We start from the raw sequence: 17,890 nt of genomic DNA on the forward strand, positions 1-17,890 counted from the left end.
GATGCCACTGCCGCTGCCAATGCCGGCGCCTTCGACGCACAGCCACGCCCATGGATCAATGCACACAACACCGCCCACAACGCCGCCCACGCCGCCAGCGCTGCCGCTGAACATGAGCCAAGCGGCGACCACAACGGCAACCACAACGGCCACAACAGCAGCCGCAGCGGCGGCCGCGGCGGCGGTGGCGGCCACGACAACGCACAGTCCACCTGCCACGCCCACAGCGATTAGTGCCGCTCTAGCGGCCACACAGGATCATTATAGCCTGCGCTGGAACAACCATCAGAATCACATATTGCGCGCCTTCGACGCCCTGTTGCAGACCAAGACCCTGGTGGATGTGACCCTCGTCTGCGCGGAGACCTCAATACGGGCGCACAAAATGGTTCTGTCCGCCTGCTCGCCGTTCTTCCAGCGCGTCTTCGCCGAGACGCCCTGCAAGCATCCGGTGATCGTGCTGAAGGACTTTCGCGGCTGGGTCGTTCAGGCCATTGTGGACTTCATGTACCGCGGCGAGATCAGCGTGCCCCAGCAGCGCCTCCAGACGCTCATCCAAGCGGGCGAGTCGCTGCAGGTGCGCGGCCTTGTCGAGAGCTCCGTGCCGGAGCACACGCCCACTCCGGCGGCCTCGCCCGACGACTTCAACATGCTGGACGCCTCGTCGCTGCTGTCCTCCAGCTACGAGGACGAGTCGCCCTCGATGGTCAGGCCAGCGTCTGGCAAGCTGATCATGCCCAGCCGGCTCTTTGGCAATCCGGCTAGCGCCATGGCGGCGCTCAGTCTGCGCCGCAAGCGGGAACAAGAGTGCGATCGGGAGCCGGAGAGCGATCAGGAGCTGGGCGGCAGTTCACCCATGCCGCGACGCAAGCAGGCTCGTCCACGGCGACGCTCGGGCGATGTTCCACACGACTTTGGGCTCAACAAGCCGGAGACTTCGGAGACGGCGGCGCTGCAAACTGTGATCAAACATGAGCTGCGGGAGGAGCAGGAGCCGGAACAGGAGCAGAGCGAAAAGCGTTCTACAGTGGACGAGGCCAGCCCCATGGAGCAGGATGAGCAACAGTCCCAGCAAACAAATGAGCCCGAAGATGAAGTCGAGCAGCGAGAGTCGGGCGGGCACAGGGAGCCGCAGCAGGAGCGCGCGTTACCCCTTATCACGCCCGGCAGCAGCAATCAGCAGGCAGAACAGGAGCTCGATGAGGAAGAGGACGAGGATCAGGAGCGGGAGCACGAGCACGAGCACGAGCAGGAGGAGCATGAGCATGAACACGAACACGATCAAGTTCACGAACATGATCAAGATCCAGATGAGGACGAGGACGAGGAGCAGGACATTGAAGAGCTTATACATACGACCAACGAGTTGCGGCGACAGGCGGCAGTGGCCGCCGCCAATGCGGCTGCCATGTCGCCCTGTCCCAGCGATGGGCCCGAGGATCTGTGCACCACCAAAAAGGACAAGCAGGATACCAGCCACGCGCACTCCTCGGATGGCGAGAGCAACAACAACAACAACAACAATAACAGCAGCAAGCTGCAGGACAACAACCAACGCATCATGTTGTCCCTGAAGGACATCAGACAGCTGAACGCCAAGCCCAGCGCCACATCGACGCCCAGCCACACGCCGAACAGCAGCTGTGCGCCGGGCAACAATGGGCTCATGTCCTTCCCGCCGCCAGGTATGCGTCCGCCCGGCCTGCCCGACAGCCCGCCCTGCCACATGGAGGCGCTGGAAGCGCAAATGCACGCCGCGGCCGCTGCCGCCGTAGCCGCAGCAGGCGCCGGCGAGAATCCGTTTCATCACATGGAACACCAAATGGAAATGTCGCTGGCCGCGGCCGCCGCAGCGGCAGCCATGCACCAGCGTGAGCCACGCGATCTCCGAGAGAGTCGGGAGCAGGCGCTGCAGCGGGAACACAATGCATTCGCCAGTAATCTGCTGGGGCCCATGGGACTGCCGCCCTTCGGAGGACACAACGGAGCGCCGGGTCCGGGCTGTCCGGGTCAGGCCCCGCACGAGCGGCTCGAGGAGAGCATGAATCGGCTGAGCAAGGAGTTTGGCAAAGAGTTCAGCAAGGAGTTTGGCAAGGAGTTTGGCAAAGACTTTGGCAAAGACTTTTGCAAGGAGTTCGCACCCACCTCGCCCATGAGCCTGCCTGGCCACTATAATCCACAGGACGGACAGCCGCATCCGCCGTCGCCACTGCCCTTTCCCGGCATGTCCTCGGCGTTAACGCTAACGCCGCCGCACAGTAAGTAGAAAACGCGTTATCCTAGCGAGGTCACTGGGTTAGGCTTCACATCCTGCACATCCTGTTGCTGTCCTAAACAAATTTTGCTCCACCAAAGAGCTTGCAAAAAATAAAAACAAGCGGAAGTCCTAATAAACGGGGTCCCTGCAGGCAGCTCCCGTTTGCTCAGGTCCTCCTCCTCCGTCCCTATTTGGACTCCTTGACTCTGTGACTCTTTGGCGCACGTACGCTCAAGCGACTTCACTTTTAATAAGCTCGCATGTCCCTGGCCCCACAGCGTGCCAGCCACTCGGCATGCAACATGTGGCCACTGTCGTTGTCTCCGTCTCTGTCCCTTCCACCCTGCCTAGCCCTCTCTCCGTTCCTGTCGCTTTGCCGGCGACATCAAAGTGGTACCGACTGCATAAGCATCCTTTTTGCTGAGTTCCTGCAGTCGTTGCCATGGCCAAAGCTGTCGCAAAGCCTTTAAACGCATTAGGGTCGCCCCCGAGTGGGTATTCACACTCTCCAACTGCCTTATTCGTATTTTTTCGCTGTCTTCAACTTTTTGCGCTTTTATGGACATTTATGGAAAATATTCTGCAGCAACAAGTTCCAAAGAAGGTATGCAGTATAATGCATATATAGGATTACATTGGGTTGACCAATATAAATAGATAAGCTCAATTTCAACAGTTTTCTTCAAACGAAAAACTTCTCCATTCTGCATAAAATGCATTGATAGTCTTCCCTTAAATATTGAACCATATCAGCTGTATATAATCTAATGATTTCCTTCTTTTCTTTAGCAAATATAATTGCAAATGACCTTTCTCTGCGATTCTCACACTAGCTTAGCTTTTATCAATTGTAGAGTCGATCGTAATTACCCCGTTTGCTGTTCAGCTTTAGTCTTCTTATTAATTCTATCTCCTTTTTCATTACGTCTATTTTTTCTCACGTCTACATATATTTTCATGTCCTATCTCCTTTTTCTTTAGTCTATTTTACCTCAATCCACATATATGTTTATACGACCCCTCTCCCCGATTCTCTTACTCGTTGTGCCCAACATACCTGCAATTTCAAAGTATGTCTTCATATATTCACATTTAGTCACAAAGTTATGCGCTGCGGCTTAAAGCTATTACCCACTCAAGCCCCTTTCAAGCTACCTCTCCCCCATCCACCATTCTTTTTCATTCCTAATTAAGTCATAAACAATTTTTGCTAGTTGACAGCTCATAAGATATATTGAAATGAACTGAAAACTGAAATGTGACAAACTGAGCTGCAAGTGCGCCTCTAATAATTTGACAGTTTAGTTATTGCAACCCTTCCCCCCGCCCCCTTCCTACGCTCCTGTCTCCAACTCAGCAAGTTTGCCAGCGACAAGGCGGTGGTTGGGGCGTTGTGCCAAGCCTGGGCGCTGCATTTGCGGTTGGTGCAAAGTTGCAAGTTGGAGTTGCAGTCGAAATAAATTCAATTGCGGTTTATATATGATTTTTTGTATATTTATGTCACCCGAGGCAGAAAGTGAGGTGCAAAAGGGGAGTGCTGAGAAGGGGCTGTACATTGCGTGCAGAGCGCTAGAAATTTATGTTGTGTCTTTGGCAACATGTGAAGCAATGTGTGTGTTTATGTGTGTGCTTGCAATTCTCTCAGTCGCTGCGAGTTCAAACTGTCGGCAGACGTTTAGCGAAATGACTTTTAAGTTGCCAAACAGCACACAGCCAACTGCCACGCCTCCTCCCCCTCGACAGGGTGTGTGTTGCACGTTGTGTTTGTGTTTAAAGTATGCCACACGGTGCTGCAGCGACTTAAACCTTTTGGCAAACAACTTTGGCAGCGTCGGCGGCGGCGGCATAAATAAAAATACAGAGTCCTGTGTGTCGAGACCTGAGTCCTGATTCCTCGCAGTCCTCGTCATGCTTCTGCTCGTTCTCGTCGTCGCTTCCCTTTTCGTATAAAACTTTGCATATAAGTCGCGCGATATTCATATTAATAATATCCGTTTGGGGAGTCCAGCCCCCCTTTTGCCCCAGCTCCAAATGCAGACCTCAAACTCGGTCTCTGTCAGGCGCGACGCGCACACAGGATATAAAATAAATTAAGGCACAAAAATACAAAAATATGAAAAATTGTACGAAAATACCGAGTCGCAGGAAGCGCAATACCTTTTAATGCGACAAAAATTTCAGCCAACATATCAGGGCAATGCAAAGCTATGAGAGGAAGATGGTTGAGTTAGGGGTAGGGGGTGGGTGTGCACCATCCCAAGCGAGGGGGGGTCATACGACCAGCTCGCTAACTACTGCATAAACAGGCTGCAGGCAATGAAAGCCAGCCAAGGATACAAGCAAGAAGCCTCGACTTGGCAAAGAAATGCAAAAGGAAGTATTCCACAGAAAGCAGGTCGACTAAAATTTGCTCTTACCTAAGAAATGTCTTATGATGAGAACGATATATTTTAAGCTTTAAAGAATAGAGAAAGGGAAGCAAACCCAAGTACTTGAGAAAAGTATAGATAAATCGAAGAATTTTCCTAATATCTTTTAGATATATATAGTTATTTCCTACTTTTATGAAGTTGTAAATTATCACAGACGTACAGCGAACAGCTTTTTAATCCGTTTGTTCTTTGGATTCCTAAATTCTCTCTCAAATAATCCCTTTTTGTAGTATTTACTTTGACAAGCCTCAACTCAACAAATGTATATTATTAATGTTTCGTGAATCGTCTAGTTCTCAATTTATGAGTATTTTACATTACCCTTCACATAGTCCTTATACCCTTCTTTGTTTACCCTACACTCACTCTCTCTGTGGGCAAACAGAAGCGTTGCAGACAGCCGCAGAAAAAGATTTACCAACGTTTTGCCGTATGAAGAATGTGATTTATTTTTTGCGAGTCGTATTTCGGCGTGAAAATCATTGAACTAATAGCATGTGACGTGAAGGTATGTGTGTGTGTGTACAAGTCAATGGCTGTCTTGTTCTAGAACCCTTGAGAAAAGACGTGAAAAGAAATCCGCACTAATTTCACCAGGCAAAGCAGAGACTTGCTTTGATTCTGAGAAGGACATGAAGAGGAGGTGGAGAAAACGCGAAAGAAACGCATATTACGTATACGCAGCGTGTTGTAATGTCTTGAATACTCGAGCAGAGCGCGTCGCAAACAATGCGCGCTCGTTATTTGTGTCATTATGCAGCAGATACACAGTCTTTAGATACAGATACAAATATGTATATTTCCCCTACCCGCCCACATTTAATCATATGCGACTACAATGTGCGTGTGTGTGGCTGTGTTTCGTCTTCGCAGTCGCGTACTTATGAAATCATTCAGCACAATGTCAATGTTATGCGTTATCCCTCATCCACACACACACACACACACACACACACACACACACACATAAATAGACCCACCTTCTTTGGCTTTCTGTGCACATCCTTTAGATCCTTTTCAGTGTCTTCCCCGTTGTCGCCGCCTCATCAGCGCTTCAATTGTTTCACTCATGTGAAGAAGTGCACTCGAAGCGTAAATTATTAATAGAATAATGACGTTCCATTGTTTACCATCCACATCCACTTCTGGAGCCCAGATGCACTCGCAATTGGCATAGTCTTGGGGTCTGCCCGTCTCGGAAGTACGTGCTCGTGTTCGTGTCTATCCCATTGTTAGTGGGGCATTCACTGAGCTGGAAAATGAGTCGCTTATGGAAACATTTGCAATTGCAATAAGTTTTATATAGAGGCAAATTGTAGGCAACTTATAAATAAGCAAGTTTGGCTCGTTAAATATTTCTTATAACAGATATCAGAGCTGATGAGCCAAAGACTTGAGCTTGATTTAAGTAACGATTTGCTAACCTATCATCATTTCTTTTCTCTCTGCTCCACAGTGTTTGGCCTGGACTCGCCGCTTGGCCTATTTCCGCCCGGCATTGATCCTGGAAAACTCTACAATCCGCTAATGGAAATGAGCGATCCACGCGATATGCCCGGCGGACCGCCGCCGTTTCTCAAAAAGAAAAGTAAGTAGCCATAAAAAAAGCCCCTCCACATCTCGCGTAGTACGTGAAAAACAAACAGCTAATTAACCTCTGAGCGCTAACTTCGAACCCAACAAAAACAAAAGCAGAAGCTGAAGAAAAATGAAATCATACAACGAGAAAGGTTGAAAATCCATTCAACATGATTGCCATGTCGATCACTTTGCAGTCGCTGCCGCCGTTGCCGGCGTCTCCCTCAAAACCTTATACAATACCTTATACCTTATGCCGTTTCGTGCCTTACTTCACACCTGACTGATTGATCTCTCGCTGATGGTTTTTCTTTTTACTGTGTTCAGCCAAAAGTTTCTGCACTTTTGATCACGTCGCCAAGCTTGGGCAATAGCAACAAACACTTTACTAGGTGTCTGGTCTTTAGCCTTAGATCGGCGATCGGTAAATATCAGTTGCCATAAGGTTAGATGAAAGATCAATTGTGATCGCTGGGGTATATTAGTTATGGATCGCTATTAATGCAGTTGTGATGGAGGTATGGAATATTAGCTGCAAATTGCAATTGCTATGGTCTTGTATAGATTAAAGTGATCTCTAAAACTAATCCGATCCTTATTTCAAGATTACCTAAATACTCCTACGATCGATGATCAGCACATTTTTTAGTTTAACTTAAAGTTAAATAAAATAATTATTGATGAGCAATTTGACTGCTCAGAAGATCAGCTGTGATCAGCTGAAAATCGCGATTAATACTCGATCGAATCGTAGATCAGTAAATATCAATGGAAGATCTGTATCAACGTAGAGCAGATTTTTTTGCTTACAAGATCTTTCTGTAAGTGATCTGTTGATAAACCTTGATATTCCCAGCAAAAATCGAATGATCGTTGATTGCTGATCTCCCTCTTTGTCAGGTTTCAACACAGGCCGAAAAAAAGCACACTGAATTGCAATGCGTGCTCATTTCCTTTTAGCATTCTACCCTCCTTGCAGCCCTGCCCTTCACATTCAGCAGCACTCTTGATCAGTCGAGACGCGATCACTCGTGCGATCATGTGAGGCGGCAAATTTGTTTTTGTGGTTTTCCTGTGCAACTCAACTGGGCTGGCACTTCGGAGCGTTGTTTGTTTCTTCAATGGATCAACATGTGCACCTATGCATATCGTAAACGTCGTTTTTTTTTACGCTCTCAACCTGTACAGCTCTTGATTGACAAATAGTCAGCTCCATAAACGCAGTCGTTTTTTTTTTATTTCAAATGCAAGTGAAACCTCAGAAAGTTAATGAAGTTTTTCTGTGTGTGGGGAAATAATGTATATCTATAATATATACAAAATGTGGTTCAGAAATCAATTATCTATTTCCTTGATTGTCATGTGATTGACAATGAGTGCACAAAGAGCGCGAGGGGAGTGGGAGAAGAGGGAAGTTGCTCGATGATTGTTAGCTTACGGTTTGAGCCATGTGAGCAACGCGTTTTGACAGCTTATTTGACAGTTGGCCTCGCGTTGATGGGTTAAGTGCTTGGCCAGAGCTTTTATGAATGAAAGATTGGCTTCGAGCTCAAGTGATCCCCGGAATGAACTCTTAAAGTCAGGAGGCGCCAGGCTGCAGGGCTAAGTGAAATGTAGAGAGATTTGGTGGGATTACAAACTCGAAATAAAATTGTTGCCGGTTCGCTTGGGAGCTTGAACCTTTGAGCTTAGATGTTTGGAGTTGGAAGATATGAATGAATTTTGAATAATCTAAAAAGTTTGTCAGGCTTGAGCTGATGCGCTGGCTTGATGTAAATCTCAGGCTCGAGCCGCTTCGGTTCTTGGCCAGTTTGAGCTTTGGTTTTGATCTACTTGCCTTACATTTATAGCGATCTGTAGTTCATGCTGAAATCTGGCTGATCTTTCCACTTCATTTCGCACACACTTTCAACCCGATCACATTTAATTGCTTAATTTTCTCATCAATAGCCGCAGTTACAGCGAGTCGTGATCAGATGTTTGGCATGCCAAAAGCGAAATGCCACAACAGAGCTCGTATCTGAGCCGATCTTCGGGCAGCTCATCTCGGAGCCCGGAGACTCCTACGACTCATCCCGACCATGACAATCGCTGTTTAAATTACAACAATGTGAAACAGTAAATAAAACTGTGCTAAAAAGCGCAAATCTGGCGTATAGCACGATATTCTTTATTGCGAATCTGGCAAACGGGTTTTGTTCAGCTTTTTTTATTTTTTGGCCAGCTTTGATAAGAATCAAGCACTTGGCTCAAGCCGGCAACGGTGCATGGGCTATGCCTCAGGCAGGGGGTAGGGGGGCTATCACATTTCTAGGGCCTATGCATTCGTGGTATTCGTGTGGGTGTGATTAACTGATTTGTTCACATTCATTTGTTCATTTTTCGATTGTTTTTTTCTTTCGCTTCTCTCAACTCTCTCTCTCTCTCTCTCCCTCTACCTCTGTCGCAGTCACTGCCTCTGCCTCTCTCTGCAGTCAGTCGTTTGTGTCTGAAAACGTGATTTGCGATTTGTAACAAATTCAAATTTCATTTTGTCGGTTGCGAGGTGGGGCGTGGCGGGGTCTAGACACAAGCGGGTTGTCTGCAGACTGCAGAGGTGCCTTATTAGAACCCAACAATAACAACGTCAACAACAACAACAACAACAGCTCGAGAGCCTCAACAATTGCATTTTTGCACTAGGATTGTGCCTCTTGTTCTTGTTGCATTTCATCGGAATAAAAGGTCGGACCTACGTTTTGACCCTTGTGCTTATATAAATTGTGTCAACGGCAGAAACAACAAGCACAAAACAAATAACAATTGTGTTATATAAGAAATGGTACTTAAATGCGATTAGAACCAACAAGCTGGCTCTACTATGCGCAAGGGTCCAGCTACTTCAGGCACAATTCAAGTTTTTACTTAAATAGAAAACAGTTTAATTTTGGAATATGAAGAGAATATTCCAGTTTATTTCTATAACGTTTTTTTCCATTCCTTTGAGGATGAATATGTCGGAACTCGGTCAGCTTTGGTTCAAGTTGTTTTTGTAGCTAAACCATTTGTTTTGTTTTCTTTGATTTATCAATGCTTTCGGCATTCCATTATTCACTTTATTATTCACTAATTTTATTAAAAGGATCCTTCTCAGATACATTTACTTATTGAAGTTCTAAATCGAACAGAGAATTGTAAATAATAAATTACAAATAATTTCTAAGCCTTTATTAATGCAGGGTTTAACGTTGAGTTCCTTATTTAAGATTAAAGTATCCTCTACCTTATTAATATTAAATTAAATTATGCTTAGTTTTTCAATGTGAAACATTCCTCGGAAACATCTATCTACAATATTTTTCAACATCAACTTATTTGTAAGTCTCAGCCTTCATACTTTCCGTCTAAAATATATTTCGAGGCACATTTATTTTCATTTAAAGAAAATCTTGCTATCGGCCACATTCGGCAAGAAAATTTCATATTATCAGGCAAAAGGCAAAAGAAAAGCTGTGCAATAAACTGTAAATTATCGCACTGGGCCAAGAGCAGAGATTCGACATGGTCGCCCCCAAGAGCTTTATCCAGCTCGTTGTTGTCTCCAACCCAAAGTTGTTGTTGTTGTTTGTTGCCGATCGGCTGATCGGGCCAGCTGAACCTGTGGCAGCAACTCTCTCGTTGTGGGGCAGGTCGATATCTTTGGATCTAAATTGAGTTTTAGCGGCGCATGTGACGAGGCTCCATGCTCGTAATTTGCATATGGAAGGTCGGGCGAGGCACTGGCTCGAGCTCAGGCTTCGGGTATGGGAACCACCGCAGCGTTCGCTTTTTAAGGTGCCACATGGAACAACAACAACTGCAGCAACAACCAGCTATTGCTCTACGAAGTGTGCCCGACCAATAGATATCCTAAGCTCTATAAAAAAATGTATTTTTAATAACTTTAAATGTTTATTGTGCGATTACATCAAAACTATGGGGGCTCTAAAATGGTACTTAATACTTCATATATGCATACAAAAAATCAAGAATATATGTTTTAAAAAATGTTTGTCTATGAGCAGAATAGCGTAGGTTTTAAAAGAGTAAAATATTCCTAAAAGAACATTCCACATTTGGTGTCTAGCTCTTATAATCCCTGAGATGAACTCAAGCAATGAAGTCTGTATTCGAAATTTGTCGATTTCGCGCAATTGCAGCTATTCCAGCTCTTATAGTCTGTGAGTAAGAATCGAATATGACTAGACTTTAAAATTGTAATCGATATTTATCGGTTTCGACTTGTCGATCCTAAAGTCTCAGAGAAGGAATTGGCTATGGCCAGACATGAGAGTTTTAGAATGAGATTTAATGTACCTTCTGTGTTTCAGTCTTCATTATACTCCTTTTGGCCACTCTAAATGCGTACAGGGTATAGCGACAGGCACAACAGGGTGTGTATGAGCTGTAGGCAACTGCAGACAATGGGCAAATCTTTCAGCGAAATTGTCTAAGCCGCATATGGGCCACGTAGATTGAAACATTAGCAGATGGTCGCCGCCAGATAACCCGATGAAGACTACAGTGGAGCTCCAAAAGTAGCTCAGGTGCCTTTGCCACAGCACTAATCAATCTCTCTCTTTCTCTCCTTGCAGTGCCACGCCCCAAGGGACAGCATTCGGCGCCACGCGGCGGTCCGCCGCGCTCGTGGACCAACACGGAGCTAACGGAGGCACTGCAACACGTGTGGAACAAGAAGATGACCACGTCGCAGGCCTCGCGCATCTTTGGCATACCCTACAACTCGCTCCTCATGTACGTGCGCGGCAAGTATGGCAAAAGTCTGAAGCTGGAGCAGCTGCGCAAGGACTGCATCAGCGGGCCGCCTATCGAGATGCTGCAGATGGGCATCAGCGGCGGCGGCGGCTCCAAAAGCGAGAAGAAGGAGCGCAAGGAGAAGGACAAGGACAAGAATGCCAATGCCAATTCGGGCTCCAATAATGGCTCCTCCGGTGGCAACGGCAATGGCAATGGTGGTGCTGGTGGTGGCGGTGGCGGTGGTGGTGGTGGTCCGCCGGCCATGCCACATCCCAGCGATTTAGCTGGACTGGGTCCGCTCGACTTGGAGCTGGGCCTGCCGCTGGGTCCGCCCGCTGGTCCGCGCAGCGGCAGCTCCGAGCCAGATATGCTGGGCGGACCCAATGCACTGTTCAATCCCTTCAATCCGCAAGGCTTCTATCCGGACTTTGCCGGCGGCTTTCCGGGCCTGCCGCTCAGCATGCTGAACCTGCTGCCGCCGGCGGAGCGCCACCATGCGGCCGTGGCCATGCACCATCTGGGCGTCAGCATGGACGAGGACTGCAAATCGGTGGGCTCCAAGCAGTCCTCCTCGCTGGACGATGACTTCGCCGCCGGCCTGCCGCTGGCCCTCGAGCAGCGCCGCCACAGCGAGCTGTCCAGCAATGGGTCGACGCTGGCGCAGGCGAATGGCGGGGCGCAGGATTGAAATATGTGGCGGGATTGGGCTGCCAACCCAATGTTCTTCCCGCCCTACGAGCTGGATGCGGCTGCAGCTGCGCACTCGCACTCGCACTCGTCCCCGCCCCCGCCCCCGCCGCCGCCGCCCCCGCACCACGGCTGTCGCGACTTTAACTTCAACCCGAGCCTGTTCATGGCGCGCCGCAAGCTGAAGCGCTACCGGGCCAAGCGTGTTCACATGCAGCTCCATCCGCCGGGTGCGACAACAGCGGCAGGGGGAGCGGGGTCAGCGTCGCAGCCGCCCTCGGCACGCCCCGCGCTGCCGCCTCCGCTGCGCACATAACTCTGGCCAAGCGAAAGCATTTTCCGACTGTGAAAACCGATTGCAATATGTTTGTAAATGATTTAATTAATGTAATTAAGCGAATAATTGAATGATCATTTAGTTCATGCACTCAAGACAATATTTGATTTATGATTAACACTTTAGTATATATAGTTTATGTTTCTTTAGTTTTTGTATATTTTGCTGGTGCTTTTAGTTCCTATTCCCAATTATAATTTCGTGTTTTTAGTTTGGGCTTAATTATTATTAATTTTAAGCTAAGTAACTGAATATGACAAAGCTTACAAAGCATTTGAGGCAATACAAGAAATCTTTAAACGTAAAACCGAGCACTTAACCTAATTTAATTATTATTAATTATATTAATTATTAATTGATTGTATTATGTATGTATGTAAGTATGTGTAATTCAGCAAGTATATAATCAAAACCAAGTTTACGGCAAGCTATAATTAAGTGAAATCTGTAAATACGACGCAAACATAACCAAAACCAATCAGCATTAGGGGTATTCAGTTCAGTTGCTGGCCCAAACGATATGCCGATATTCATCGCCGCAACTGGAAACAATTAGCAAAAACATTACAAAAACAAAAAAAAAAAAGAACAAAACGAAAAAAATCATTTGTAACGCAACAACATAAATTAGTAGTATTGATCTATGGATATATATATATATATATATATATATATTAACGATGACTGTACCAAAATTTTTAATGTTATTCTATGAACCAGCGGCAATTATTTAGTTGTAGTCTAAGCGTACTCCTCTAGGCAATTTGTAACTGTATAGATCGTATTGCATTCCGGCAAATTCAATGCACTCAATCGAAACTCATGAATTACATACGAGTAGTTGTTGATTGACTCACGAATCATTTCGAATAAAATCATGCATACCCATATATATGTATACATATATATTTATAGAGGTCGATGTGCAAGTGTAGTGCAAACATTACGGTAAACATAATGTTGGGGGCAGAGATATACCCTTCAATTAATCAGTTTTTGTATTTGAATTTGTAAATGAACCAAACGATTCTCGTTTTGGCAAGTGACTCATTTTTCCGCGCATAGTTTTAATAATTTATAAGCTCAACAAATATTTTAAATTATAATTAAACACAAGAAACAGAAAATATTGACTAAGTTATGCATATAATTAGTAAAGGTTATTAAATAAAAAGTTAAATGAGATTATTCATTAAATAGTGATTGCAGGTGGTTTAAAGTAAAATCCAACTAAAATATCTATGTTTTCAGAGCGATATGTAAGGTACGTTAAATTATATATTTGAATATGTACATATCTAACTTTTATGTTATCGCTTAGTTCGATAAGTTGTGGCGGCATGCGATAGTTGTCTCTACAGGAAGGTGTGTGTCTCGAATATGTTGCAGCCGCGGGTATGTATCTGCGCTAAAGCTGCCGCCGCCATTCGTTAAGTGAGCAATTCGTTAAGTGAGCAGTGTAGTTCCGAGGCATACAAACCGCAACGCGTGTGACAAAACGTGTAAAATTGAAAAAACTGAGTTATTTTAATGAAATAATTGTAAATTTGTGCACTGTGTAATGTCTCCGTAGCGTATAGTTCGTGGCGTGAGTGGCGGCAGTCAATATTGCACCATGTGCACGAGAAGTGAGCATGTTTTGTTTCTGCAAGAGAATTTGCAGTGTCCGCTAAGTGCGCGTGGCGCGTCGTCAAGTGAGCAGTTCGTTAAGTGAGCAATTCGTTAAGTGAGCTGTTCGTTAAGTGAGAAAATTTCGTAAAATTCGGTCAGCGCGTTTTTCGTTAAGCAGGTACACTAACGCCTATCGTTTAATATTCGAGTGAGATAAAATAGCTACGCTTGCAGTATAGCAAGCAATAGCAATTGCAAGAATTCGTTAAGCGCGTTATTCGTTATGTTAATTAATGAAGAGACTTGTGCAGTGTTGTAGCAATTAGCTTATGGCTATGTGGATTTTGGCGGCCTTAAAGTACTTGGAGTTAGATTAATACAAAATTTAATATAAAGTGAAATATAGTTATCAAACAGCCGCTCTATTTGCAAAGATCGAGGTTAATTAAATAGGTGGGTTTAAGGATGTGTATTACTTAAATGTAAAGTGTAAAAACCAGTCGAATGTTCCTTAAAGTTCATCAACTTGACATCTCTGTTTGCTTTTCAGCCATTTGACTGACTAAATAGTCTTTTGTGAGTGCACTCATAACTCATGATGCATCGCCCGGCCAGAGCCATTGCCCAAATTGTCGAAGGGCTGTCAGCAAAGTGGCAATGGGCAGCCAATGAAACGGATTCGACCTGTGCCACAGCAACCTCTGCATCAAACGAGCAAAATGAACAACAGCATAGCTCTGAAAGCCGAGCTATCCATATGGGGTACGTATCCGCATCTGTATTTGCATACATGTACTTCTATCTGGCTCTCTCCATTCAACTGCATCTGCTTTGGCCAAATGACAGCAAAATACATGCTGGCGGCAACAGCTGCGGCAAACATATCAGAAGAGTTTATCGTGTTGCTGTGGATTTTGCGGCTATAGCACGGCTGCCAGTTGCCGCAGGTGCAGGCCACCATCTCCATCTCCAACTGCAAATCCAACTCCAATTCCAGCACCAGTTTCAATTCCAATTGCCCGCAGTCAAATTTCATCAAACATTTGCTTAATTTGTATTGCATGCGATTTCTCATGCCTCAGTTAGTTAGACAAACAGCCAGACGGACAGACGGGCACAGGGGCAAGCGTCGGTCTGACTGAGTCCCTTTGGCCTCATCATCATCAGGATCAACGGCTACTTCTTGCCGGGGTGTCAGTCATGGCCAGTTGCCTGGCCTTTTGCCTTTTGCCTTTGCCGTTTGTCTTTGTTGTCGTCTGCTGCCTGTCAATGCTCATTCCTGTATTTGTATACCCATTGGAAATGAGTAAAATGGGTATGTTGCACTTACAAATGTTTGTAACAGACAGAAGAAGACAACTCTGACCTCATCAAATATACATTTGTCTCTGCTTTTTCGATAACTTCAGAGATTTGCTTAAAATCATGTGAGAATTGATTATTAAGACTGAGTTAACTTGGCGCAAGTGATTCCAGGGTATTTACCAGTCGAGCACTCTCAACTGCGTGTAGCACTCTCTTGCCATCTGAACATTTGTATGCAAATGTTTGGCTATGGGATGCTCTGCCTCCCGCCTGGCGCTATTCTATGCATATTGTGACTCAATTGTGGCCATTGAACCCGCGACGCAGTCAGTCAACGGCTCATTAACTCAAACGCGCGCCCGCCGCATATCAGCTGCATTTTTGCACTCGCGCTTGTATTTGTTTTCGCATTTGTATTTGTACCTGTTTTGACAGCTCTTTTGGCAGATTTGTAGGTTTGAGAAATCGGTCTTGAAATTGCGTCACGCGGCGCAGTCTCAAAGTTTGATGATGCTCGCTTTTCGCTGTTGCCCCCGGGGCAGCTGCTGTAAACACCTGAGCCACGTGTTGTTGGTTTCTTCCGTTGAGATTTCCAAAATGTTTCCAGAGAGAAATTGGCATGTGACGCGTGTGTTTGCCGTGTGTGTGCAGTTATTTTTATAGGCATGCCTAGAGGCGGGGGACTCAAAAGTTTGATTTCCAGCTAAATGCGAAATGGGTGCATCAGACAATAGAGATCTGATTCTTTTTACTTTTAAGCACTAAGAACCTGGCCATAAGTGAAACGATTTGCATGTATTCATCACTTGAAATAGAAGGGAAGATCAAGATGGGTAGATTTCAATTTTCCACGGGCGTGTACTTAGTGGAAAGGTAATATCTGAGTAAAATCGAGTTCCACGATCTTAGCTCTCTTTTGACTTTTTAAAAGTTCGCAACAAATCTATAAATGTGAACTTAAAGCCAACTCAATTACTATTCAGAGTTATTTATATAGCATGCACAGACTTTGGAATTATATTATACATTATTCTAAATATAAACTTATTTGAAATGCATTCACATCTGAGATTGGCAACTGCATGTAAATTGGCCTTTGCACAGTCAATGCCCATAGATACTCAAGCAGCTGACCCAATACTAAACAATTTGCTCACGTATCCATATATTAATATCCAATCAGTGTGGCACACACACACACACACACACGCACAGGTACACAACAGCACACCCACAAGTATCTTGCATTGATCGATGGGCAGATACAAGTGGTGGCAGCTGCCTGGCAGAACTGGCAACTGCATCTACTTAGCATGCTATATTATTAATTAGTTGCACTAATTGCAACGGCGACACCCACACGACCACACAGCCACCCACCCACCTGCCTGTTGAGCAGGGCACCTGCAATTAGCAGCATTTGCCGAGAGACGGTCACATTGCAAGACTTTGACGACAGCAACAAAATGTGGACAATGCGCGCCGGCATGTGACATGCGGCCACCACACGCATTGCACCAGCCCAACCCGCAGCACGGCTCAGGCAGTGCCCACCTCGTAAAACCAAATCGAGTGGCGCTAAAAATAACAAAGCCTAAGCCCCAAGTGCAGACACACGGCCACAGCTGGTGGTGAGGATGGCAAGCAGAAATCGAAACAGACACAGAAATTGAAACAGAAATGGAAACAGAAATGGAAACTGAAATTAAAACAAGCCGTATTAGTCCACTAAGCGAATCACTCTCTATGTTTTTTTCTCTCTCTCCCTTTTTCTCTCTCACGCACTCTTTCTCACACTCTCAAAGTCCCTACAGTAAAACCTCGTGTGCATAAAAATGGGGCTTGCAACCATTTTCATTCCATATCCATACGTTTCTTTTTAGTTCTTAGTATAGCTTCATGATTTAGTAGCTTTAGATATGGCAATTCCCATACAAATGCAGCCTGATTATATATAAGATGTGAATAAAACAATACTACGAAACTAGAGCCTTGAAATATATGTTGTCCCTTACATTTCGAAGTTATTTATGAAAACGTGTGCGTTTTTCAAGACTTGGTTCTTGGCAACACTTTGTTATCGAGGTTTTCAAAAAAAAGCTTCTCTCTCGAGAAAGTTTTCTGATGTTTCATAGTGTAATACTAATTTGCAGCCTGTATAAAAGCAGACAATATTTCCTGCTCTATATTTTATTAAACATATCTGACCACGTCGGGAACTGCAAAAGCTAGAGAACTTGTTTGTCGCCACCTTTTTCCATTTTCATAATACCGATATATATCGATTATGGGCATAGGTTTTTTTAAGCTGTATTCAAAAATTATTGGAGCTTATGATTATATTTTTGTGTGCTTTTAAAGATTCTTTAAGAACATTGTCCGTCTGCTCTTAGATCTTTAAATTAAAAAGTGGTTAATTTATTGGTTTATGTTTTTCTGTATTTCTTTAGATGGCTAATACGAGCTCTATTAATTACATGTCTTTCTCGAACGACATCTCTTAAGCATTGCTGACTGACAATCTTCAAAGAAATCGGTGTTCATTTCAGTTTCGCATCAAGCGAGTTACGACTGTAAATCTCTCGCTGTGTACGAGCGGCGCCTGCGTTCGGCGTGCGACGTTCGGCGTGCAACATGCTCGGAGCGACGGGCTCGGGGTTCGGCGTTTGTCGAGTCGCCGGACTCAGCTCTCAGTTTGTGTTGTGTGCGCCGTGGATTCAGTTGGTTTTCGTATCTGCAACGAGTTGGATAGCAATTCGGTTGGCGCTGCTGCCGCTTCCACGCTGCGTATCTGTCTTGGACTGTGTATCTTTGATATTTAGTTAGAAATATTTCAACGATTGCCGAGTAAATAGTTAGTTAATGTCAGTTAATGCATACGAAATACAGCCACAGCACAGCACAGCA

At 45.3% G+C, this 17,890-nt stretch overlaps 2 protein-coding genes across 2 annotated transcripts in view; both read left to right on the forward strand.

The window, feature by feature from the left end:
* Positions 1-58: 58 nt before the first annotated feature.
* Positions 59-12,113, forward strand: LOC115764523 (protein jim lovell). The gene is given in 4 exon segments (XM_030707621.1): positions 59-1,019; positions 1,110-2,258; positions 6,146-6,277; positions 10,881-12,113. Coding segments are annotated over 4 exon segments (3,408 nt in total). The 3' UTR covers positions 12,047-12,113.
* Positions 12,114-14,132: 2,019 nt separating this feature from the next.
* Positions 14,133-17,890, forward strand: part of LOC115764497 (protein goliath) — a 40,128-nt gene continuing 36,370 nt past the window's right edge. Inside the window, exon 1 of the mRNA XM_030707585.1 lies at positions 14,133-14,440. The gene's annotated coding sequence lies outside the window, so the exon portion shown is untranslated. The remainder of the gene's footprint in view (positions 14,441-17,890) is intronic.

Source organism: Drosophila novamexicana, unplaced genomic scaffold (assembly GCF_003285875.2).
Source record: "Drosophila novamexicana strain 15010-1031.04,08,12 unplaced genomic scaffold, DnovRS2.1 tig00000858-arrow-arrow-pilon, whole genome shotgun sequence".
NCBI lineage: Eukaryota > Metazoa > Arthropoda > Insecta > Diptera > Drosophilidae > Drosophila > Drosophila novamexicana.